The sequence below is a fragment of the Glycine soja genome, chromosome 1 (genome assembly GCF_004193775.1).
Source record: "Glycine soja cultivar W05 chromosome 1, ASM419377v2, whole genome shotgun sequence".
In the NCBI taxonomy this organism is placed as follows: domain Eukaryota; kingdom Viridiplantae; phylum Streptophyta; class Magnoliopsida; order Fabales; family Fabaceae; genus Glycine; species Glycine soja.
The window spans coordinates 50,160,142-50,186,873 of NC_041002.1; the positions used below are offsets into that span (position 1 = coordinate 50,160,142).

The 26,732-nt window shown below is 35.5% G+C and overlaps 2 protein-coding genes across 9 annotated transcripts; one reads left to right on the top strand and one right to left on the bottom strand.

Annotated features, from left to right (window-relative positions):
- The first annotated feature begins 747 nt into the window (after window positions 1–747).
- Window positions 748–11,389, top strand: LOC114419131 (DNA mismatch repair protein MLH3). 5 transcript variants are annotated; one of them, XM_028384774.1, is made up of 26 exons: window positions 751–1,150; window positions 1,249–1,300; window positions 1,426–1,473; window positions 2,122–2,276; window positions 2,367–2,424; window positions 4,184–4,241; window positions 4,368–4,460; window positions 4,538–4,703; window positions 4,809–4,824; window positions 4,947–5,167; window positions 5,461–5,530; window positions 5,611–5,691; window positions 5,923–6,534; window positions 6,646–7,281; window positions 7,384–7,465; window positions 7,552–7,661; window positions 8,122–8,195; window positions 8,298–8,495; window positions 9,363–9,407; window positions 9,476–9,529; window positions 9,638–9,744; window positions 10,014–10,062; window positions 10,225–10,284; window positions 10,389–10,461; window positions 10,818–10,903; window positions 10,984–11,389. In XM_028384774.1, exons 1-26 carry the CDS (start codon window positions 1,025–1,027, stop codon window positions 11,158–11,160), a joined length of 3,507 nt encoding a protein of 1,168 aa, XP_028240575.1. In that variant the 5' UTR covers window positions 751–1,024; the 3' UTR covers window positions 11,161–11,389. The 5 variants fall into 5 exon arrangements, with proteins under 5 accessions (XP_028240586.1, XP_028240564.1, XP_028240575.1 ...); XM_028384763.1 differs by having other exon boundaries at window positions 750–1,150; window positions 5,614–5,691; window positions 5,923–7,281; XM_028384746.1 differs by having other exon boundaries at window positions 5,923–7,281.
- Window positions 11,390–12,888: 1,499 nt separating this feature from the next.
- Window positions 12,889–15,854, bottom strand: LOC114419147. 4 transcript variants are annotated; one of them, XM_028384814.1, is made up of 6 exons: window positions 15,402–15,854; window positions 14,613–14,790; window positions 14,420–14,504; window positions 14,215–14,269; window positions 13,640–13,778; window positions 12,889–13,436 (listed from the first exon to the last, which is right to left on the bottom strand). In XM_028384814.1, exons 2-6 carry the CDS (start codon window positions 14,787–14,789, stop codon window positions 13,341–13,343), a joined length of 552 nt encoding a protein of 183 aa, XP_028240615.1. In that variant the 5' UTR covers window position 14,790; window positions 15,402–15,854; the 3' UTR covers window positions 12,889–13,340. The 4 variants fall into 4 exon arrangements, with proteins under 4 accessions (XP_028240615.1, XP_028240608.1, XP_028240601.1 ...); XM_028384807.1 differs by having other exon boundaries at window positions 15,349–15,854; XM_028384800.1 differs by having other exon boundaries at window positions 14,613–15,065; window positions 15,402–15,853.
- Window positions 15,855–26,732: the final 10,878 nt, after the last annotated feature.

Sequence of the window (26,732 nt, forward strand, 5' to 3'; positions counted from 1 at the left end):
CATGCTCTATTTTATTAATATGTTTTATTTTATTATTTATGAAATTAAAATGTTTTTTAAATTTTAGGATCTGTTCTATTCTAATTTATTTCATATTAATCCATTTTATATCTTATTGACTACATAGGAGGACTTTAGCGAAGTAGCATCTGAAAATGCATATTAACATTGCCCAAAGGTAACATCATAAAAAATAAACAAAATATTATTCTAAAATAAACTAAAGATAAAAAAGTTTCCAATAGTATTTTAAATAAAAATGAAATAAATAAATAAACTTAATGACAACATAAATATTATATTTAAAGACGGAAGTGAAGGTGAGTATATTTATATAGATATATAGCTAATTTTTGTTTTCAACTCTCTCTGATTTAGAATATGAAGGAAACAACTATGATATCTCCTTTCTCTAAGAATTAGGAGCGGATTAAAATGATATTTTTATTACTTACTAAACATTTTTATTTATGTAAAAATCAAAATAGGGACCAATAAATAATAATCACAACTTGCACTAACTAGGATTACAATGATGTAAAGAACTCTTTAGCCATTGAAGAGATATTCTATTCTTTCTATCGAATTTTAAAATAAGTGTATTATTTTTAAATATTAATTTTATAGTATTTTTAAGAAAATAAATTAAATAATTTTTATGATTAAGATCTCATCCAGTGAATAAATATGTCACTGCCTCACTGGAGAGAATCTCAATCCTCATTGTGATTACATACATGCCAACTCATCCAGTATTGAAGTTGAAGTGTCTTAGGCAAAATCTTCCGCGGGTGAGATTATCATACCCTCTGCGTATATAAACGGCACACTTTCCTCGGTCGTTTCAGTTTCGCACGCAGAAACCGCCATTTCTGTGCAGAATTCGAAAATAGCAAGACGGTGAGTTAGAATACACGCGAGGTTTTCTCCGATCAAACGACACCGTTCGATCAGAAACCCTAGGAGCCGGTGAGGCGAAGAACCTGTCGGGCATGTTCATCGTAATCGCAGCGGCGGGGACTTAATGGCCAGCATAAAGCCTTTGCCGGAGGCTGTGCGTAGCTCACTGCGTTCTGGCATTTTCCTCTTCGACTTCACGCGTGTCGTCGAGGAACTTGTTTTCAATAGCCTCGATGCTCGTGCCACAAAGGTAAGGTATCACTCTGTCGAGACAGAGAAGTGTAAACTGCATTAGCTTTTTTGAGAATTCGGGTTATACCGATTGAGCTGTCTATTGTTTTTGTTCAGGTATCAGTGTTTGTTAGTACTAGGAGCTGCTATTTGAAAGTTGTTGATGACGGTAAAATTTTATTTGTTTTATTTATAGAATGAATGTCTGTTTATCTTTTCGTGCTCAAAATTTGGAGCTACACGGCACATTTAGGTTTTGGTCGCTCTTTATGATTTTGATCAATGTGTTTGTAGGAAGTGGAATCCCTCGAGACGAGCTGGAGTTGGTGGGAGAAAGATATGGTGTGTTATTTATTGTTGTTGTTTCTTTCTTTTTCTACCTTGTGAACTTGTTACTAGTTGGTGCATTTGTTTTGCCTGCATGCTCCATTTTTTGCTGGTCTTTTAGTGTGAAGCTATGTTCATTAAAAGAAACGAACGATATGTCATGATTAGAGGGCCTAAAATATATATTTTTTAATTGTTTTAAGATTTTCCTACCTTGTAACAGTCCTTAGTTATGCGATAAAATTCTCTTTATGTAGTAAGCCAGATGACTGAGTGACCATGCCTGTTGTGCGCTCAAATTTCTTTTATGGAGGTGATTATAGGTTGTTAAATTTCTTAGTTACAATACCTTTAGTTCGTAAATGCAGCTGTCCTTGGGGTCAGTGTTAGGAAAATTGTAATAAAAGGAGTTTGTCATTCCTTGCTTCTGAAAATTAGTTAATAAAGGTAACTAAAGTGATTAGACCATTGCAGTCTGTTGCAATGTTTCAAACTCAACATCCAAGAAGCGTAATGAGTGGCTTTTTATTAGCCTATATTGCATAAAATGTAAGAAAAGAAGGGATCCTCTTTTCTTTTTCTTTTTTTAATTAGTTCTTCCATGAATTTGAGTTTCCTTGCTGCCTTTGATAATGTTATTATGTATGTATATTGAACAAGCAGCAACATCAAAATTTCTTAATTTGATTGACCTGAATGCCACGAGTGAGAACTTCGGTTTTCGTGGGGAAGCTTTAGCTTCCATATCTGAAGTCTCTTTGCTGGAAATTGTGACAAAAACATATGGAAGGCCCAATGGATATCGAAAAGTATTGAAGGTGGGGATAACTTCCTATGCTTTATTCAGGGAGACATTAATCATATCATTGCTTCTATTGATGCAAGGTTTGTGTTTCTATATTCTGCAGGGGTGCAAGTGTTTATATCTTGGTATTGATGATGATAGAAAGGAAGTGGGCACCACAGGTAATACTTTTGGTGAATCTGAAAGTTCCTTTTTTTTTCCTGTATGCTGAAAATGACACTTACTAATGCTTGGATGGCATTCATATTTCCATAAATCTGCTGCTTTTCTTGGTTAATTAGTAGAGGTATATTAGTTTTACTTAATTTTATTTGTGGATTGAATTTGTTATTCTTCCTTTAGTTCTACATTTCTACTGATTATCTGGTTTTTATTCAGCTAGGGTTTATGGGATTCTTCAATCTTCCTTCTCTTCCTCTTTTCTCTCACAAAAGATAGTTGCCATCTGAATTCTGAGCTGCTAAATTTTATAATCAATTGTTTATCACGTATTTTGAAGCTGGTTGGTTCATAACACATGTTTTTGACGTGTTGGTATTGCTACTAATTATGACTTGGGAGCTATGCTCAAGATGTATGAAGTATATATAGATTCCGATATGGACTCCATATAAAACCTGGACACAGACATTCCAACATGGTTATTGTCCAAAATATGGGACACCAGGACACTACATATACAAACATGCACACACACACAAACACACACACACGAGAAACTCAAGATTTGAATAAAGAAATAATAACTTATTTTCTCAGTCATCTAAGAGAGCTTTTGAAAAGTGAGATTTCTTTTTGGAAATAAATTGTTCTCAAACACATTTTTTCACTTTTTTCCTATGACAGGGAGTTCTGAAGAGTTTGGGTAAATAATTTAATGAATCAATTCTTCAATAAGTTTATTGAAATAAGCTAAGAAGAGTTTATAGAAGTCAAACTATTTTTATATACACAAATAAGCTTTTCATAAGCTATATTGCAAATGCCTACTTTTGTCTCTTTACAAGAATCCCTAAACGAGAAGATGAATTATATCTTTCAAGGTATATTCATCTTCTCAAAATAACTTGATAATTATATTTTTTTTTCTGATATTAATGACCTTACAAAAAAATACTGATAGGTATTATTTTAAATATTTTACAATATATTTTAAGTTGACTTTTTTAAATGTTTAAAGAAATTCAATATATATTTTTTAATACTGATGTCCTTGAAGTGTCTATCCATATGGAAGTGTGGGCTCAAGTGTTTGAGCCTATAATTTTTTTTTTTAATCAAACACTTGGTGAGGAGTTTGCAACATGGGTGTACACTCGTACTGGTGTCTGTGGGAGTGTGTACTACATTCCGACACCTCAACCCAGAGGAGTGTACTTCATAGCTCAAGATTCCTGTTCACAGGAAAGTTTCCTGATTCTTACTAGGGTAATTTTACTGTTTGCCATTTTTTTCGATGAACCAGAAGGAAAATTTTGAAAGCTAGTTTTGTGGACATAATATTTCTTGATAACATTCCTTCCTTAACTATTACCATTTATTTATAATGCTAAATTCCTAGAGCAACTTAATTTTTGCTATGAATTGCAGTTTTATTTGTTAAATCTCATCTAGTAAATGGAACAGTTGTTTAATTGGGACCATTGATTGCCATTATAGGGCAATCTTTTACTTGATTGATAGCTAGATTAGACCATTTTTAATTTGTCTTCCTTCCCCCATTTGAAAATAAATCTTTCCTTTTGCTTGCAATTAAATTATTTGTTTGTATAATTTCTCTTCCTCACTGAGCAATCTTCAATATCTGTCCATATTTGTTACATTTATTCAGATAGAAATTCCTTTCATGATGATGACAATTTTCTTCTCATTCTTTTAGCATGATGACTTGATTGCTAATTAAGGCCTTGTTTCTGTCAGTTGTTGTCCGTGATTTATTTTACAACCAACCAGTTCGGAGAAAATACATGCAATCCAGGTTCTTTTTCTCTTGTCCCACCATACAAGTCATATGTATTCTGAAGTCGTAGTTACCTTGTATGAAAACTATGGCTATGTTTCAACTTTTTGGATTAACTGGTGAATTCCATCTCTGAATTGGAAGTCCCAATAAGGTACTGCAATCAATCAAGAACTGTATAATGCGGCTTGCACTTGTGCGCCCAAATATTTCCTTCAAAGTTGTTGATATTGAAAGGTATATTACATGACTTCAAAACAAGTTGCATCTTCTTTTTCTTGGTTTATTAACACTCTTTTATACCTTACAAATAGAGAGGATGAGCTCTTTTGCACACATTCTGCTTCTTCTCCTCTGCCACTTGTAACCAGTGGCTTTGGGGTAGAGGTCGCAAGCTCTCTTCACAATTTAGAAGTTGAGAATGATATTGTAAAGCTTTCTGGATATATATCTGGTCCTTGCAATACTGTGTATACGAAGGTGATTCATATTTCTAATATAAAAAGTCAATCATATATCTCATCTTACCCTTACTTGTAGATTCTTTCTGGGTTCCCTCCCCTAACTTTTGGTGCATTTTTGCAGGCCTTGCAGTATGTCTGTATCCGTGTGACTATACTACTTTAAATAGTGTATTATGGGTAGAGTGGACAATGGACATGTTTATGTTTGAAAAGAATCAAATACCTTATGCATGTGTACTGTTGGCCTTAACATGGTTAGATGTCAACTCACAATTTGTTTGCAAGGGCCCAGTTCACAAGCTTGTGAGTCAACTGGCTAATAGGCTTGAGCATCTGAACTCATGGAATACTGATAAAGAATTCCGAAGCAAGAAGAGAACCAGGTGTCAACCATGTCCAGCTTATCTCTTGAATTTGAGTTGCCCCCGATCTTTGTATGATTTGGCCTTTGAGCCATCAAAAACTCATGTTAAATTCAAGGTATAGCTTTACTTGGCTTCCTTTTTCATGACTTATTTTATCTTTTCAGTACTTCAATGAAGTGAGACTGTGTTCTTGTTTCCATAAATGATTTTTGTATGGTTCTAGTCTAGATTCAGGCTTTTATGTTATACTTGATGTACTCTGGGTGGTGTAAATTAACTCCAACAAGCAATAATGATCAGAGATTTTGAATATTCTTTTTCCCATATTGGAATTTCGCTAGGAATTATTTTATCATAACCATGCACACTACATGAATCTGATTATCTTTTTTTCCCTCACATTTTAAGGATTGGACTCCTATACTAAACTTCATTGAGAAGGCCATCAAACAATTCTGGGAGGAAAACATAGCTTGTGGTATATCCTTTCACTGCATCATATTGATATATAGTACTATGAATTACTGGTTTTTATGCTTCTATTATCTATTCTTGCAGTAGATCCCTCCAACGAAGCCACATACATGGTAGAAGATCAACAAGAGAAAGCAGATGTCAACATCATTTCAGCAGTATCAGGTAAAGTTTATATAATTTATTATCAAATAGTTTTCTTTGCAGTTACACTAATTTAGTCTGATCAATTTTGACCATTTACTTATGTGGTTTTGCCTTTCTTCATCTCATATATTTAAGATAAAAATAAGGTCCTTATTTTACAGAAAAAAATTGCTTAAATGATTTATAGGCTACAGTGGTTTGCTTTCTCTTTAAACATTTGAAGATTGTTGTCATATATCTTGGATGCAGATATGTCAAAGTTTAGAAACCAAAATCGTAAGGATTGCCTAGATCTCTTTTTTTCTACTTCAGACAATCTAATTGAAGATGACTATCATCAATCCAAAATGGAAGATGTTGATTACTTTGGAGCCACAATGTTCAAAGTGCAACAAAGTAAGGGAGACTTTCTTCTTCAGACTGGTTATTCTGGCAACTTATTGGATGGTTCTTATGCCAAGTGCAACTCCACTGTGATGAGAAAGCATAATAGTTTGTTGATGCATGATAGCAATAGTTTACTGGAAGGTGATAACTTTTTTGATGGTGAAATTCCTGCTGTAGAAAGTTTCAACATTGATGTACCTTTTGATGCACCGAGTTCTTCACATGGAAGAAGATTCCATAAAGTAGAAGCTGATGTGATCAATGAATCATTTGAAGATGATTTACTTTATAATAGCTGCAGTGGGTATGGTTATGATGTAAAGATTAATGGGGATTTGCAACAACCTTTTCTAAAGAGATGCTCTATGCTAGGAAGTATCCTGCATGAGAAGGCTTTGTTCGTAAATGATGAACATGAACTCCAAACTGATGGCTTTTGGAGCAAACAGAATACAGAGGAGGATTATAGAAGTGGTAAGGATTTATATGTCCATCGTTGTCCAGAAGTCACAAAAAAATTAAAGATTACTAAAGATTCTGATTTCCTTGTTAGACCGTTGTCTGAAGAAAATTGTCTCCCTCCAGATTCGTGCTATTCAGCATTACAAATAGGAAGCTCTGGGTCAGATGATCAGTTGTTAAATTTTGAATGGCATCCTGTCCACCAAAACCCCTCATCTCAAGCATCTGCATTGGGTGTTTGTCATACAACTGATATTGAGGATGAGCTTGGAGAAATATCTAGATACTATAAAAGGATCCATCATACAAAACATTTTGATGATAGAGAGGCTGATTGCAGATTCAGCTACAATATGTCAAGGAATGCCAACCAACATTGCTGTGCATCAAGTTTTGCAAATATTGGATTTAATTTTGATGTTGCGGGTGATTGTGGTGAAATATTCAACAGACTAGTTGACAGGCCTGATTTCGGTGATATACATTCTTCAAAAAGGTCAGATATTTTAAACGAGGAGCCTGACTGGCTGTTGTCCAAGTCATGTATTAAAAGCTGCAAGAGACCTAACAAGAACAAAGGCAAAAGGGATCGATTTAGAAATTCAACTTTGGAGGAGAATCTTGAAAGATCTAGAAGAAGCTTTTCCGCTCCTCCTTTTCATAGAAGCAAAAGGAGGTTTTTCTCTTTAAATCATCCTTCAGAAATGATAGCCAAAAGACAGATTGGCCGAGTGTCCAACCCTGCTTTCAATCATCAAGGTTTTTCATTTTCTTCCATTGTTTTTTCTCCTTTGCTCCCTTTTTGTTATGTAGTAGCATTTCCAAATAGCACAAATTGAACTGATGCTTTTGAATCTGCAGAAGCTAGTAATTTTAAATATCCGCAACAGTCTCCTGTTGCTCTTCACCAGAGCACTGAAGATTTCTTATTGCAAGAATTCAAGTAGGATAATCTTATTGACCCATAAGAGCAGCTTAAATGTTGGCAATAAATTCTTACTGACCCTTGTGGTTTTGCCCTGATCGTAGAATTAATGTGAAACAAACTACAGAGGTTCTGGGAGATATGCAGGATAATGACATTGCAGATATTGATGAATTTGAAAGTTTCAACATTCAAAAGAGTGCTCCATTTGGGGGTAAGTTCAATGTGTGGGTAAAACTGAGTTTGGTCTGACAAGATGAGCTCATTTAAAATACATTAGTTGCTGCTCAAGAGACATGTTCAAATTGCCCAGCCTTGAATTCGGAGTGAGGGGAAAATCTATTGCTTAGTAGCTGGCTTATCTTTACAGATAATTTTGAGCTACTAATTTATTTCTAAAATAATAAGTTTCTTTACAATTAATTTCTTTATGCTATGTAAAGCTGGGTGTTTCTTTATTGTATAGCATTTTCTGCCAAAAACAAAGACCAACAAATATGGAAGTTTTGTAATTTACACCATCTTGTACATTGAAAAAGTTAACCGTTATTCTATTTTGGGTTATGAATGCAATTTATTTCATGTTTATATGATCAATTGTTGAATATTTTTAAAAGATTCATCTTATCATTCAACTGTTAATTTTCTATTAAACCTATACTATGGTATTTCAGAATTGATCTCAAGGGATGTGCAAGATTCCATAGATTATGGGACTAAATGGAGGAACTGCTCACCCAAAATTACAGTTACGTTGTCAATATTTAGTGGCCTATTATGTTACATAGAAGACATTCATTAGTAAGGAGGATGACTGTTTGATCTGACAATTAGTATGACCTTTGAACAGAAGAATGATAAACTGGCTAACATTCAAAGTCAAAACAATATACTTGACATTTCTTCTGGATTCTTGCATCTTGCTGGAGACTCATTGATTCCTGAAACTATCAGTAAGAAATGCCTAGAGGATGCTAAAGTTCTGCATCAAGTGGACAAAAAATTCATTCCAGTTGTGGCTGGCAGAACCCTTGCTGTTATTGATCAGGTCTGTCTATTGCACGTTATAGCAGTATGGTTGAATTTCTTTTTTAGGTGCACTGAGGCTGTTATTGAACAATACTAAACTGAGAATAACGATAGTTTCTGAATGGAAATGTCAATGACCAGAAACTCTTAGAAATCATACAATTCCTTGTGTCTTAATGTTTGACTGCCTATCAATCTGCTTGCATATATACTTTTACTCCGGAACACTTTAATTATATTGCCCTAGATGCGTGGAATTGCATCTTTACACATGGAAAAAATCAGTGTTTCTGTATTTTATTTGCAACACATCCTGCATGTTTGGTTTATTATCTGCATTTTGCCCTGGGGGTGTAAAGAAGGGTGATGGTTTGGTGAGCCATGAAGAAGACCCAACTTGAGGTAGGGTAGGGGGATACCATTATAGACAATTTCATCATTTTTAAGCCCAAAGATTGGAGGACCTTATACCCTTAAGAATGACAATTATGTATGACATAAATTTTGCATAAACTACAAAGCATAACAGATATTTGCATATAAATTGATTCAAGTAATCCATGCCACTAAGTCCCCTTTTGGTTAGCCTTTATGTCAGACCAGTCTATCACTAGTCAACTCCCTTGCGTGGCTCTGGCTCAAAGCTCGTAAACCACAACGATTTATTAAAACCCTTCATTTCACTATCCTTTCAAACAGCATCTCTCCTCAGTCCTCACACATCCTTTACCTCTTCCATACATATCCATTTCTCTGCCCCTTTCAATTGCATTACAGTAAATAATAAATAAATAAAGCTCCAGAAATGCCTGCTAACTGCTAACAGATATGATAAACGCTCTGCTGGAAAGTTGGTTAACAAATGACAGTAGTACTCTTTTTACAGCATGCTGCAGATGAAAGAATCAGACTGGAAGAATTGCGTCAAAAGGTAAACTTCATATTGATTATGTGAGAAATATTTTCCAGTATTAATTATGAAACTATTCAAATACTTAGGTATTGTCAGGAGAAGAAAAAGCAATAACCTATCTAGATGCTGAACAGGAACTGGTATGCATCTATGAATCAGAGAATTTAATGTGAATGTCGATTATGACATGTTTTCTGAGTCTTAAAATTATTATACTGCTTGTAAGATGCATGATAATGGTGATACAGGTATTGCCAGAGATTGGTTATCAGCTACTTCATAGTTATAGTGAACAGATTAAAGATTGGGGCTGGATCTGCAACATTCATGCTCAAAATTCTGAATCCTTTAGAAGGTATACCTCTCTGGCTTCCCTGCAGAGCTTGCATAATTTTACCTTGACCAAGGTTGTCAGAAGATAATTTATGTTAAGCATTACATAGTTATGTGATGTCTGTTATTTATTTGTTCATGGCATGCATCTCAGATGACTTAAGATTTCTACCTGCCAATTAAACTATATATTTGGTCTCAAATTAAATAATAGAATAATTTGCTATGTCAAAACTCTTTCAATTTGTTATTCTGAATTCTTTTAATTTATAATTTTGTTTGCCTTTGCAGGAGTTTGGATATCCTCAACAGACCACAAATGGCCGTCACACTTATTGCGGTCAACACTTTTTTTTCAGTAGCTGAAAACATTTATTTTCTTTTCAGTAGCTGAAAACATTTTTTTTTAATGTCTGGATTTATTTTTGTCAACTTAATTTTATATCCATGACATATGCCTTGCATGTTCCATATTACTGATTTTAATTACAACTACTTGTAGGTACCGTGTATTTTAGGGGTCAAATTAAATGATGTTGATCTTTTAGAATTTCTTCAGCAGGTTATAAACATCATGATAAGATCCCTTTCTATTTCTAAGTTATCTCCCTTTAGAAATTGGACGTTTTTTGTCATTCTAACTTCCAATTTATCATTACCTTCCAGCTTGCTGACACTGATGGATCATCAACAATGCCACCCTCTGTCTTACGAGTGCTAAATTTGAAAGCATGCAGAGGTATGTGCCTAATTGTATTAACCCCAACAAGGGTCATGTCTTAAATAAAGTAAAGTGGGCTCTGTACATAATTGTGTGCAGTGCAGTATTGATAGCAATCCCACGGACTTGAATTATTCGTGGGAAATGTCTCCCTATTTTCAGAAACATATGATATTACCTTTGTTTTACCTCAATACTATGCATGAAACCCCCATCTGTTGGCAGCCCGATCCTGTCAGATTTCCTTATTTTGGGAGGGCATATTGCAGTCATCGGTAGTATTCCTTTAATTTAATCATAATGCTCTTTTATTGAAGGTGCAATTATGTTTGGTAGTATTCCTTTAATTTAATCATAATGCTCTTTTATTGAAGGTGCAATTATGTTTGGGGATTCATTGCTACCATCAGAATGTTCCCTTATAGTTGAAGAGCTAAAACATACATCACTTTGTTTCCAAGTAAGATATACGTTTTCATGTTTGTGAATCTATTGAGAGGAAAGGCAGCATTTTTGACAAAATGGGAATTTTCTGTGCAGTGTGCTCATGGGCGACCAACAACTGTTCCTCTAGTCAACTTGGAGGCACTGCATAATCAGATAGCCAAGCTTCGACTGATGAACGAGCGTTCAAGTGATGAGTGGCATGGATTACATAGACATAAAGTGTGCATTGAACGTGCAGCACAGCGTTTAAATTTTGCTAGAGGAATTTGAGTCTTTGGACGAAGTTGGTTGTTACTATTAACAGTGTGGAGATTAGTTTGACAGAATTCATACTTCACTGCACAATCATTCTTTTGTAACTCGGTGTACAGAATACAATTAGTTTGTGCTACTGTGCTTATATGAAAAATATTGGATAGCACCATTTCCAGTGAGTCTTATGTTTCTGTTTGAATTTGATAAAGTTTTACAATAATAATAGATTGAATTTGAACGCAAAGAGAAAAAGTCGATTAGTCGAGTTTTTTTTTTCCTTCCCGATAAATGCAGAGTATACGTAAAACTATAAAAATCAATTTATTTAATTGATCTTAACATTTGTGAAATCCAGAACGATAGATATACTTCAAACAGCCTCAGTTCCAATGATAATCCGATTGATTGGTTCGGTTCAGGTTAAACTCTGGCCTAGGAAAAATCTGAGCCAAAATATGCAATGAATATGATCTGAACCGACCATACCCACCCCTACCTTGTAGTGCTGATAGTGGACGCCCGTCCCAAACTTGATAGACTAAGTGTTCGTAAACCAGTGTTTTCTGTACATATACCCAATGACACAGTAGTGTTGCTTCTATGCTCTCACTCGGAATGCAGAAGGTCCGTTCCAGTTGCCTCAAACGACAATCCAAACATACTCTAAGTTCCCATTTAGATAAACTTCTAAATAAACACTTGTAGAAAAAAAATGAAAAAAAAAACTTTTTTATAAATTAAAATTAACCAAAATTATGCCGGTAACAACAAATATGATTCCTTAGACAAACATATAGTATAAACTCCAACAGCTCCATGCTTCCATCAACAACCCTAGGTATAGACTTTAGAGCATAGAGAGAAAAGGAGAAATTTTCACGTTAAATGCAATATAAAAACAAGGAGAAATTAGCTAAAAGGGATATTATTTCAATTGAGCCAAGACAAAAACATTGTACATAGATAAGAACAAGACAAAAACCAATTTTTTTTTTTTAAAAAAAAGACTTAATGCATCCCTTGATCCCAAAAGATTTTAAAAAGAAAACAGATAAGAGCACTTATCAAACCTTTTCTCTGTAGGCTAAAATTGTTCGCAGCTCACATAATGTGAGACCATCATTGTCTAATAATATAAACCCTAAAGTAAAAAAAAAAAAATGTTGATTTCACAGCCAGATTAAAACATCCTCGGCTCCACACAGCTACCAAAAGCCACTGAACTTCAACAGTTGAAGGATATTTCCATGGCCTAAAAACGTATTTGACATTTTTTTCATTTTATTTTGCTAACGTATGATGTTTTTCTTCACTGAAAGCTATTATGTCATAAAATATGATCATCGACATCTTGTGAAGGAGACTTAAATTGTTTGTTGTGGAGACTTTTTATACGTCATCATGAGGTAAAAACTTTACATGAAAACCAAGAAACCCAACAAAAACAAATTGTTTTACTCCATTGTTAAATTGGCACAAAAACTAGTTTATAATTGATATTTTGATTAAATTATAGATTAATTGATCAGAAATACCCTTTTTTTTTTTTGCTCCAAATCTACTATATTGAATCTTGGGCGACCAACTATTCCTCTAGTCAACTTGGAGGAACTGAATAATCAGATAGCCAAGCTTCGACTAATCAATGATTGCTCAAGTGATGAGTGGCATGGATTACATAGACATAAAGTACACGTTGAACGTGCAGCACAGAGTTAAAATTCTGCTAGAGGATTTTGAATCTTTGAAAGAAAGTGGTTGTTACTATTACCAGTGGTGAAATTAGTTTGACAGAATGCATGTTTCACTGCAAAATCATTCTTTTGTAATTGAGTGTACAGCAGCATTGAGGGAGCAAAAAATTATGAAGCTGTGCTCTATTTTAGTTACAAAAGACTCACGGAAACATACTAGTTCTATCAGTCCTGTGTCATGATACAAAATTTTCCCCTACTTTCACATTAGCTACCTATTATGCAGTTCAAAAAGGTAGAGCCAATTGGCCTCTAAATTTAATGCCTTGTCGTGCTGATAATCAACGCACAATCCCAAACTATCAACTCGAGAAGAGTGTGGTTTAGCAAAAATTTCACTTTCCAAATGTATGTTGAATCCAATCCTTCTCTCACACAGGATTGGCGTTCAATGATGGGGGTACACCAGACACCAGTACATAAGCCATAACTGTCAATTATTCATTCTGCATGAGTACAGGTCTCTTCTTTACTATCAGTTGCAGCACACAGGGCCTTCCAGACATAGGCCAACATTTTCACCGGAGGGCGTAAGTTCTAGCAAAACAGATTTAGAGATTCTTCTTTAGTGACTAAAAAACTTCAAACAACCAGTCAGAATGATATCCCCAGTTAAAAAAATGCCTTAGGCTATTAATTCTTCTCACACTTTAGCTTTCAGAAATCAAGCAACAGTGTTTCCATCTTTAATAGTGAAAAGATGGGAAACTGAAAACTAATTAGATTTAGAGTAACTTTACCTTGAAAACTAACACCATTTCTGATTCCCCACGAATAATCAATGATAGAGTCCAATAACAAGTCACTGGAGTCACACATTCTATTAGAACAGGTTTCAGAATCTTGTCAATGGGAACAAAGTATCGGATGACTTTTCCACTGCACCAAAGTATACAGAGACAAAATAAGAATTTAATAGTATCTCAAATACACTACAAGGGTCACTACGAAGGACAAGCAAGTGTGTAGTTAAATGAGCTGAAAACAAGTTAGATATAACCTGGCAGCCAAAAACAAGACTTTGAAGTAAGGTATTTTCATCACGAACACCCATTTATGTAGTTCAAATATCAATGACAGGTATGAAACAAGCAAAGAGAGTACATAATAATTTGTTTCTCAAGTATGAACAGCCAAAAGAGCCCTAAACTAGCACATGCGTTCCAATGTCCCAATCTTTTCTTCGAAGACAATAATTACGGAGCACGCAATGCTTTACAAATCAAAATGTATATTCCTACCGACGTTAGGCTTTACATGAGCTCTTAACAAATGTTGAATGTTGACTGAATAATCAATCAGCAAAAAGCATTACCTCACATAATGAGTCTCAAGCTGTACTCCAAAAGCTGGCATAATCACAACAGACTCTGCAAGCAAAATCACAAACATTATGAAAATGACAAAATGAGGTTTTAAAATTAAAACATGCATTAAATGAATATATTTCCTGTTCCTGGCTACAATGAAAGCAACAGTTAATATTTCAGAACACCAAACCCTGCTAGGCAGGTCCTCACCTTTCTTAACAGGCTTCCCAAGTAACAAATTGACAAGAAATATGTCAAAAAGCAAGCTGTAATACACTAGACTGATTGCTTTTTCCTGTTAATAGAAGAAATATAATCAAGTAAAATAGAAAGAAGAAAAGGTAAAAGCCACAATCTTCAAAGTCCTTGAGTCATTGGAAAACAAAAAAGTTGGAAGACATACCTTAAGAACATATAGATACAAGGCACATGCTAATACAAGAAGTGCTGAGGCGTACACAAAAAGATATTTAGCATTACTCCTCCTTGATACGACATGGTGTATGTCAACATCTTCAGAGGGATATTTCTGATCATGCACATAAGTATATCTGGCATTACTTATTGAGAATATGACCATCCTGGAAAAAAACAACAACATTTTTCTTATACTTGCACCCATAGTTATCAATTCCAAACAGCCACGAGGAACGGCCAGCCCCCAAACCGTGTTATCAACTGCGGAAGGCCAAAATTCCATCATATAAACATGCCATTGCAGCCTAGGGCGCCACCATAGCCGGCCTCCCTTCATAAATCGCCTATGCCGGTTAGGCAAAAATCCGCCATGTTGCCACCACTTAACAACATTGGCCACATAATCACTATAGCGGGATGGTGCACAGTGGGATAACCACTATTTTGAAGATTATAAATACAAGTTAAATAATTAATACTCACGCATACAAAAGATAAAATAAAAATTAAAAAAAATCCAAAATTAAACATATTTATGATTAACAGTCAAAAGCCATAGTTTTAAGCTAAGCGCACACAAGTGGATAAGAACAAAAGTCAAGCAATAATAAACATAAAGAACAGTGAAGATATCAAAACTCTTTTAAGATTAGAAAACAAAAAGAAAAAAAAAAAAGATCTGTGGGTCTATTTGACTGAGAACAGAGAGGATGCACTCTTACTTTCTGAGTTGAGAATTTTATCTTAGAGATAATGTCACTTCACAGGAGCTTACCCCCACAGTCTTTATAAGGCAATTTTTCAGTTCTTCCAATGCTTTAGGTTTACACCATGGTACCAATAGTTACAAGCATGGTAGTTAGTATCGTACGATTCACGATACTTATCTCACGATTCGATAAGATTCCAGCTGCTACCGATACGAATCGGAGGTTGTCTCGTTTTTGTTCCTGAATCGTGGTTGAATCTCTGCATCGGGGATGAATCGGGCTTGAATCGGGCGACTCTTCACCGGCGGCTAGCCTCGCGATTCTTCGCCCTCCGTAGACTCGTTAGAGAGAGGAATCGCTGGACACGTCGCGCTGGATCGCAGGATCGTGAAGACGAGCGTGTTTCCGCGTCGCTATTTTCTCAGCCGTGGCAGAACGGACTCCAGGTAGTTTCAGATTTAGGGTTCCTGTGAAGGAGATGACTGATGTTTGGGCTTGTGGGTCTTGGACAAATTTGGCTCACGTGACTTTTAAACTAGTTAACCCCATCACGTGCCTTTACAAAACATAGGATTCACATATGTTTTTTTTAAAGCAAATTACACTTTTTTTCTTATTTTAGGACTTATTAGATGAACACTAAGGGTGAATATACGGATGGATTCAGGTCCGTGAACCGGTTCATTAACTTGCAGATTAGGAAGATTATGAGCCTTTTTTTTTTTTTTTACAAACATGTACTTGAGTCTGGTTCATTAAGTCTGTAGACTTAACGAATTTTATTTTTGAGCTCGCAAATAATTCGTATAAGATAATTTTTAAAATAAAATTATAAAGATTGAGTATTTGAGTTGAGAGTTGAGACTTCAAATTCTAAAGTCTTTCATTTCAAACCTTTACTTTGTCGCACGCTTCTTCTTCTTCAGCTCTCACTTTGTCGCGTGTCTCTTTCCTCAACCCTTATTTTGTTGTGAGGCCTACGACATCACTTTCTCTTCCCCTGCTCACGCGCAACCTCCTTAGTCTGGCTAGCACTGCGTCACACTTCTCTTACCTAGACCAAACACCGCGTGAGAAGGTCACTTCCTCCTCCTCGGCTTACATGTGTCGCCCCTCTCTACGTGTCCCACCTCTTGCAAGTCACACATCCCACCACATTGCATCTCTCTCTTGCTTGTAGCTGTGCCAAACAACCAAGAACATATTTTTATTTTTTAAAAGAAATTATTAATTGAACCCACAAAATGGTCTGTTTATCTGCGGGCTTGGCTGACCGGATACGAACCTAAAAAAAATCAATTTATTTCGCAAAACAAACTTATCCACTTAAAACACGAGTTTCACGGGCTGAGACTTAAACAGATTGGACCAACCCGAATATCCACCCTTATGTACACCTTCTTATTTTCACCCTACAGTAAACCTTCCTATTTTTTTATCATTTGTTACATTGATACACTTAAGTTCTCAAACATCATTAAAAAGTTAACTAAAGCTAGCATGTGCCTACCAGATGCTTTTTAATTAAATTTTTTAGTCTTAAATACCCTTATCTTCTTCCTTGAAAATCCATCACTAAACCGAACAACTCAAGTTATTGATAACTCATCTAACTATATCATACACGAAAAACTATTTTCTTCACTTTCATCACAATATCAACAAAAAAATTTTAAAAGGTAAAACAAAATTATTTGATTTATTTATGAAATGAGACTCTCTTGAACACTCACCTTTACAATAACACAAATTAGAAATTACCTTCTTCTATGTTCCAATATTGAAATTAGACAAAATAAGAATTGGATTGCCTCTTGAATTTTATTTGGAATTTTCATAATATAATCAAAAGGAGGAAACAATTTTTAAGAATTTTCAACACAAATTACATACACAAAGTCTAGAATGTTTGTTCCCCACTCGCTCTCAAAACGGTGTTGATCAAAAGTGAAACTTCTACTTCCTTTTCGCATACCATAGCGAAAGTGTTGCTTCCTTTTCCCCAACTTCTTAACAGCAACAATCATGGATGTCTTCCTCGGCAGGCCATAAATCTTGGTGTCCACGGTGAAGGGGCGGGCTTGGTTTGGTTTGATTTTGCAATTCATGGTGTTGCACAAGTTTGAGATTGAAGCCTGCCTCAAGGTTCACATCACCTCATATGACCTAGTGTTTGGGAACAATGACCCAAGTTTCGCAAACCCTAGCACACAACACATTGGGGATTTCCGAATTTGACTCAGATTGCAAAGAGGAAATGACTGTCTATGAGTTTAAGTGAGAAGGGTGCTTTTGGCATTTATGAAAATTTTAACACTGTCATTGATGGTGATGGTTCAAGGGAGACAAAAGAAATGCAATTTTAGGAAGGAGATGTGTGTGCAATACGTCCTAAACTTAAAGGAGGTCGGTGTAATTTTCTCTTTTTTTATTCTATACTAAAATTTGCATGAGTTTTTAAACCTTGAAGTCAAATGTGACTTGTGTGTAATAAATCATTTTTATTTTTATTACATTCAACATTCAACATGAGCGTGAAGAATTTTGTTTTTTTTTAGTTGGAGTGTAGAATGTAAAGAATGATAAATGATGAACACAAAAGAAAACAATAAAAATTGAAACTTCTCCAAAACTTGATAATTCTCTAGGTCGGTATTGGCATCTATCTCTGGTGCCCTGAGCAAACCAAAAAAATTATGCATTCATAATTATTGAAATATTGTCCATCTTGAATTTTTGTTGTAGCAAAACTTATTAATAATTCGTTAATAAAGATTATTTAAAATAACGATAACATGAATAGTTAATATTATTTTAAAACTTGTTATTAACGATAACATGAATAGTTAATAACCCGTACAAAATTATTAAAACAAAGCAATATTATTAAGTAGATCGCAAATATAATTTTAACATTTTCAAGTTAAAGCAATTTGTATCAGATTTTCATAGTCTGCCCGAATAGGATTATGCAGACTATCAAACTAAACTATGTTGGGCAACAACCTTGTTTGGCATTGCTTCTTCAATCTTCCAATTGACTTGGAAATCGACCATCAACCGTAGGCATTTGAGTCTCTTGTGGGAGGTTTGTGACATAAAAGACTATACTTGGGACACAACAAGTTGGCTACCTAAATTCAAGCTTAAAAGAAATTTATCTAAACAAATGATCATTCATTTTTTAATGCTCTTTTACCCTTATGGTAAATTACAAAACTTTTTTTTCCTTTTAACATTTTTGTAGGTATTTTTCTTATTAAGAGTGCCAAAACTGTATAAGCAATATGGTACGCCTATCCCAAAATTGACCAAATTATTTGATGGCCATCGAATTATTGAAGGACCTACCAGAAGTTGATGTAAAAATATTTTTTTTGTTTTTGTTTTTTTAAAGAAATTTAGTAAACTTATTTTGGTTCTAATTGTTTTCCTTCATTCTTTTTTAAGTTGATATGGAGACGATATAAAGGGATGGTCATTGATGACGTGTATATTGGCCCACAGATGATCAAAAGGGTTCTGACAATAGTCTTTGTAGGGTCACGTGGCGCAAAACACCTTCCACACCTGGCATATGGTAGAAATTGACAAATGGGTGGCCAAGCTTCCCGATGAGAAAGTATGATGATTATGATCTTGGAAATCAAGGAAATAAACTTAGAAAATTAAGAAAGGTGAGTTTATAACAAATTTGATTTTTTTATATTAAATTTGTTTGTCATGATCTAACTTTTTTTGCATGTATAAAATCAGGAACAAGTTGTTGCAAATGCAGAAACTGCTAGAATAGTAATTCCTATCAGTGGTAGTTATTTCTTTGTTTTAAACAAATGGAATATGCAAACTTTGTGTTATAAATAAAAGGCTCGTGAACGTGCGTATGGGCATGTAACTTCATACCTTTCACAGAATAAACCTATTATTTCTTGCTTTCTCTCTCTTTTCCTTAACAAGTGGTATCAGAACCTTAACAATTCTAGGAATCCAAGATCAAGGATGGATCAAGATGGTGGCAATCTTCTGGCAAATCTACCGATCCTCGACGACAAGAATTGACATTGGTGGTATGCACATATGAAGGTGATACTTGGGTATCAGGAAGTCCTTGAGATCGTGGAGAAAAGGTATTCACCACTTGCAGAAAATGCTACAAAAGAACAAAAGGTGGCATATAATGAGAATAAGAAGAACGACTGCAAGGCCCTATGTTTGATTTACCAGAGTGTGAACAATGCCCATTTTGAAAAGATCGTTGGAGCAAAAACCTCATCGGAGGCATGGAAGATCTTGTAGAAAAGAAATGAAGGCACATAACAGTTGAAGAAGGTGTGTCTTCAAATGATGTGTAGACAATTCGAATTGATGCAGATGGAGGAAAATGAAAGAGTAGTTGAGTTCTTTAATCGTGTCTTTACTTTGACCAATGCAATGAAGTCCTGTGGTGAGAAGATCACTGATCTCACCATCATAGAGAAAGTCCTACATACCTTGAACCCCAAATTTGACCACATTGTGGTGGCCATAGAAGAATCAAGAAATCTAGAGATCCTGAAAGTAGAAGAGCTCCAAGGCTCACTCAAAGCCCATGAACAATGTAACACCCTAAAATATTACTAATTATAAATCGATGTTTAATTATATATATTGTGTTATTTGACTATATGGTTGACTTGAATGATTTGAGGTATGGTTTGAATTAGTGATGTGTGAATTTCTTGATGTGGATGTTGAGTTATGTGGAGTTTTGTTGAGCTAAGTTGAAATTATGAGATTTCAAATTTTTACCTAAACCTATTTCAGTAAAATCGCCCTCCTGGATTCGTTAACCGTTGGATCATCTTAAAATTGTTTCTGGAGGTTCCTAAAACAATTATCCATATTATGACCGTTGGGATTTTCAATATAACATTTTGAGTATGAGAAATAATTTTTTTACCGAAGCAGAAAAATTGAAGCCTGATCAGCTCACCCAGGTGGGCCAAACTCGCCTGGGCAAGTGTTGCAGGCTTCAAATACGTCCAACAGCGTAAAACAACCATCTTCTTCCTCCTTCTCTTCCCCTAAACCCTCTCCCAACACCCCCAAGCTCCTCCTCCACCACCACTGACCACCGATGACCGCCACGAGCCACTTTTGCTTGTCGTCGGATCACCGCACAAAGAAGAATAATTTGATCGAAGTGGAATCTTCAAAACTCAACTCGAGGATTTGGTAGAGAACGAAGCCTCCAATCCTTCCTTCACAGTTTCTTCGAGGTAACCGTGATTCTAAACCTTCTCCTTGTTAGTTTGAGTCTATCTTTGCATCTCTTCTTACTTGGGAACCATTATTGGATTTTTTACACTTCCTTTGAAAAATCCTTAAAAATGAGACATTGTAAAAGTTATCTTTTTATAACATTGATGTTATTTTTGTGACATTCACTAAACCCCGATCACATTGGCGTGATCAGAATTTTAAAATGATGTCTCCTTTTAGTAGAATTCAAAACACCCCTCAATCCTATATGTTTTGATAGGAGTATTTGACCCCGAATGTTGTCATTAACCTTGTTTCTGAAATATATACTAAATTTCCTTCAATTTGATATATAGAACCTTGCATTTGGACTGACGAACATGAACGAGAAAGGTCTCTGACGATGCAAAGAGAAACTGACGTAGAACTCACTATAGGTGAAGGGAGTTTATTATTGTTTACAATTTTTAATACCATAGTTGGGGTCAGGGAACCTAACTATGGGGATGTATGTCTGTCCCTGTTGCATGCTGGTTTTCAAGAAAAATTGTGTTTTTAACTAATGGGATGTGATATATTTGTTATTGATGTGCATGCTGGTTTTCAAGAAAAACTGTGTTTTTAACTAATGGAATGTGATAATTTTGTTACAGATGATAGAAATTGTCAATGATGTTGTTGTTGTATTGATTGGAATTTTTGGGAAAAGTCTTAAATATAGAGGAGACTCTGTCCAAAATATTATATTTGTTCTTCTATTTACTTCTTTATTAAATTTTAAATGGGCATAAGAGTTTGTTTGAATACTATAATTTTTCTCTTTAATTTAGAATTTTCCTTAAAAAAATATGAGTCTCGTGGAATTATAGATTGTTGTTGTATGAGGTTTATGTTGCCTGAAGACCTGGGGAATGTGAATCCTTGGCATGAATTTATGTGTATGTATGTGGAATGTGATCGCTTGTGATGTTGATGATGATATTGAGATGAAATGTTAATGATGTTGAAAATGCACTGTGATGATGTTATGTTGTGTATGTACATAGGGGGTGCAGTAACCTTGTTGGATATCCCTGGTGGGGAAAATATAGTGGTTAAAGAGTTTTAAGCATCTCTAGAGAGGGATGGCTTAGAATCATTAATTATCCGCGGTTAGTGCATTGATGGTGCCCATGTTTCATACGTTGTATGTTGTGTATGTACGTGGGGGGTGCAGTGACCTTGTTGGATATCCTTGGTAGGGGGAATATAGTGGTTAAAGAGTTTTAAGTATCTTTGGAGAGGGATGACTTAGAATCTTTAATTATCCACAGTCAGGCATTGATGGTGCCCATGTTTCATACTTCATATTGCATGGAAATAGTACAAACTTTGTCGGTAAGTACTCATAGTTTTTCATGAGGAAAAATACTTGTACTTAGGGGTATGTCACTTGGTTTGAAACTCCCTTGAGACTCAGGCTGATCACCATGGGGTGGAGTTGCCTGTGCACAACAGGGTGACCTCGACACTTATTGCCTAGTTTTCCTAAGTGAGAGTGTCGTGTGGACACGCTTAGGATATTTCCTTGGGGATGATACCACATTGCATTTGAGAGTTGAGGTCAGATGCATGCATCATACTGAGCATGATTGATTGGAACTATGGATTGATGATGACTATTTGTTGAGTGTGTGTTGGACTAGTGAATGTTTGTGTAAGCTTATGATATTTGTTAATGTCTTCTTACTAACTGTGGTTATTTGATCTTTGTATTAATTTCTTTTATAATAAACTCACCCCTCGCAATTTTGTACCGTGTGGTTGGTACCTGTGATAATCGTGAACCTTTATTCGTGGGAGCAGAAAGACAGCAGTAGAGTACGAGAAGTAAGATTCTTTTGTGGAGCCACCGAGCCAACGTGATGACTTTGGGATTATTTTGGGAGAGAGTTTTGTTTTGTTAATCAACTCCTCCATAGCTGGTTCTATAATTCTTTTTGTTGAATTGAAGATGTAAATCACAAATTTAATTATATGTATGAACAAATTTACTTTCCATTATGTGAATGATGTGTACTGAGTTACTATTCATATATATATATATATATATATATATATATATATATATATATATTCACTTAAGTAATGGTGCGTTGTTTGGTGAATGTATATCGAGAAAAAAAATTTACTTTCATTTTTCATAAGCAAATTAACGGAGTTTTCATTTAAAAATTGAAATTTCTCACAGTTTAGAGTTATGATATCGTAGCGACGAGGCAGGTCGTTACAAACAACGACTTCTTGAGTGCTCAGGTGGGAAGACACCAGATCTAGCACTCCAAGCACAAACATACAAAAAAAGAGGAGCTCATGGCCGAGGAAGAAGACATAAAGGAAGGGGTCATGATAGGGTAGCCAAAGATAATCCAGAGAGAAATAATGAAACTCAAGAACATTTCAAACTGAGCAAGATGTACCTGAATCTTCAAGAAGAGAAAGGTACAAGGGGTATGGAAAGAAAAAAAAGTTTGACCGAAAGACACTTAAGTGTTTTAATTGTGGAAGGATTGGACATTTTTCATCTGAATGTCAATACCCAATCCACAATCAGAATAATGGAAGACAAGGCAATGAAGCAAATATGGCCAAGGAAGCAGATTCAGAAGATGATGTTCTCTTGTTAATGATGAATGATATTAAAGGATTTGGGGGCTCAGAAATTTGGTATTTGGATTCAGGATGCTCCAATCATATGACTAGTCATAGAGAGTGGTTGATCCACTTTGATAAAAGCAGGAAAAGCCAGATAAGGTTTGATGACAACAAGATTATACAAGCAAAAGGCACTGGAGACATTCTGATCAGGAGAAAGGATGGCAACCAGGCAATGATCAAAGATGTCTTGTACGTTCCAGCAACAAAAAGCAATCTCATCAGCATTGGTCAGTTGATTGAAAAAGGCTTTAGTATGAACTTGCATCAGGGAATCTTGGAGTTGTATGGCCGTAAGCATAGAAAGGTTCTCAAAACCCCACTCTCAGCCCACAGAACATTCCAAGTCACAATTGGCACTCTGAAATCCCAATGTTTGTCAGCTAAGTCTGAGATGAATGATTATTGGATCTGGCATATAAGGTATGGTATTAGTCATTATTTACGACTAAATTTTGTATTTAATAGTCGCATGAAATTAGCATCTTTCCCCCAATTTATTGTTCTTTTGTAGGAATTGTACATATTTTCATGTTTAGTTTGATTTTACTCAGTAGATACTCCCAATTTTATGAATTAATGTGAATCAACTTCAATTTCAGGCTAAGAGAAGAAGGAGGTTCAAGCAGCTGATGTCTCGATAAGCGAGCCATATGTGCTTAGCGAGTGACATCCGCTAAGCGAGGCACACAGATCGCTTAGCGTGTTGGGAAACCCTAGAAGAGAATCAGCCATAAAGATGCGCACTCAGTGCGCCACCAGCTCGTCCAACGAGTCGTTTGTCCCTTCTCACGCTCAGCGCGCCCAGCTCACTAAGCCAGATTTTCTTAACTCGTGCTTAACGAGCCTTCATAATCTGAAATGTCAAGGAGCCTTTAAAACACTGAAGTTGGCATAAAATAAAATAGGAGTAGAAAAATAGAGCAAGAGAAGAAGTTAGAGCGACAAACCACCAGCCTCCAAGAGAGTCTAGGTTAGAGGGGTGAGATTAGAGTTCTAGAGGTTGAAGGAGACATCATCAACCATTCTCAACCATTTTCTTCCCTAAAAATTTCTACTTTGTGCTGAAAAGTTCATTGGTTGTAATGGAAGGCTAAATCTCTTGTTGGGGAGTTCTGCTGAATCTTTGATGTAATACTCTTTTACTATCTATTTAGTGATGCTCTTATGTGTTCATTGCTTCTATCTATGCTTATTTTTACATGCTTGTGGCTTGATCACCCATTTGTATGTATAGTTAGGATTTTTAGCATTGGGAAGTGCTTTAAAGCCTTAGAACTTGATAGAGCAAGCTAGAAAACTGTATGTTTAGGAATGGAGTGCAGTGATTTAGTCTTTATTATACTATAATCTTAATGCAACTCATTTAAACTAAGTTTGTTGAGGGATCAAGGACGAGGTTTAACTAAAGTTAGGCCCATTCACTCAAGGGATCTTGGTTTGGGTAATTTTTCAGCATAAGAACACTAAAACAACGTTAAATAGAGAAAAACCTTTAGCAACATCAAAGAAAGTTCAGTAGAATGACCCAACGCTTTTTACTTGACTGTTTTTACTTCTCAACTTCTAGATATTTTAGTTTGTAGTTAATTAGATTTTCATATAAAACCTCATTTAATATTTTCTGCTTTAAACAAATGTTTGCTCATTGAACACATATTTTTTGAATGAAACAAGTTCTCTGTGGATACGATACTCGGTCTTACCATTATATTACTTGCGCGACTCGGTACACTTTCCGATTAGGTTTGCCGAAGAGCGAACATATGGGCATCTTAACTTCAAAGATTTAAGTATGTTGCATACTAAGAACCTAGTCAATGGTCTCCCTCAAATTAAGAATCCACAAGCTGTATGTGAGAGATGTCTTGTTAGCAAACAACCTAGATCAACATTTGGGTCTTATGTCCCTAGTATAGCAAGTGATTTGTTGAATATTATTTACTCAGATGTATGTGGCCCCTTTGAAGTTTCTTGTCTAGGCGGGAACAAGTATTTTGTCTCATTTGTAGATGAATTCAGCAAGAAGTTATGGACCTATCCACTTAAAGCTAAGAGTGAAGTATTTGATACCTTTAAGGTGTTCAAGATACTAGTGGAGAAACAGTTAGGGAAAAGTTTAAAGATCATAAGAACAGATGGTGGAGGGGAGTTCACTTCTGGAGAATTCGAGAACTTCTGCAGAGATAATGGCATAATCCATGAGATCACAACTCCATATACACCTCAGCATAATGATGTTGCAGAAAGAAGAAATAGAACCATTATGAATATGGTTAAAAGCATGATAAAAGGCATAAATCTTTCACTAAGTTTCTGGGCTGAAGCAGTGGAGACAGCTACCTATATACTAAATCGATGTCCAACTCAGAACTCAGTTTCACTAGTACCAGAGAAGGTTTGGTCAGGTAGAAAACCATCAGCTTAAGATCTCAGGGTCTTTGGAACCTTATGCTACACTCATGTTCCAGATCAGAAAAGAAGAAAGCTAGATGATAAGAGTGAAGCCATGATTTTTATTGGCTATCACCCTACAGGCTCATACAAACTCTACAATCCCAAGAAAAAGAAAGTAATCTACAGTAGATATGTACAATTTGATGAATTAAAATACTGGAAGGATAAAGACAACCAGAAGGAGCAAGCAACTGTCAGTGCGCATGTGCCTATGGAGAATTCAGTTAGACATTAAGATGAAGCTATACCACATGGAGAAGGTAATGCTGAACAAAACATAGAACAAATAAGATCAGGAAGAATGAGGAGAATGCCTACAAGACTCAAAGATTACCACATGTTCCCTAACAGTGCAATCACAATTGAGGGTGAGTTTGTGAATATAGCCTTGATGGCTGCTAAATAACCAGTAAAATTTCAGGATGTCGTTAAAGAGAAAGTGGGTCAGATGCCATGAATGAAGAAATAAGAGCCATAGAAAGGAATAAAACCTGGGATTTAGTCACTTTACCAATTGGGAAGACTCCTATAGCGGTCAAGTGGGTTTATAAAACCAAACTGAAGCTTGATGACAGCATAGCCAAGCACAAAGCTAGGCTAGTAGTTAAAAGGTTCATGCAAAAGGAAGGAGAGGATTACTCAGAAATATTTGCACCAGTGGCTAGATTTGAGACTGTAAGGTTACTAGTAAGCTTGGCCAGTTGGAAGAATTAGAAAATTTGGCAATTAGATGTCAAATCTGCATTTCTTAATGGCCCTTTAGATGAAGAAGTTTATATTCAGCAACCCCTTGGATATGAAGTATAGGCAGTAAAGACAAGGTGTACAGACTTAGAAAGGCTTTGTATGGACTGAAACAGGCTCTAAGGGCTTGGAATAAAACAATAGATTCCTTTATACATGGTGAAGACTTTAAGAAATGTACTGTAGAGCATGGTATCTATGTGAAGGCAACTAAGGATGGTGGAGTCCTGCTAATATGCCTCTATGTGGATGATTTGCTG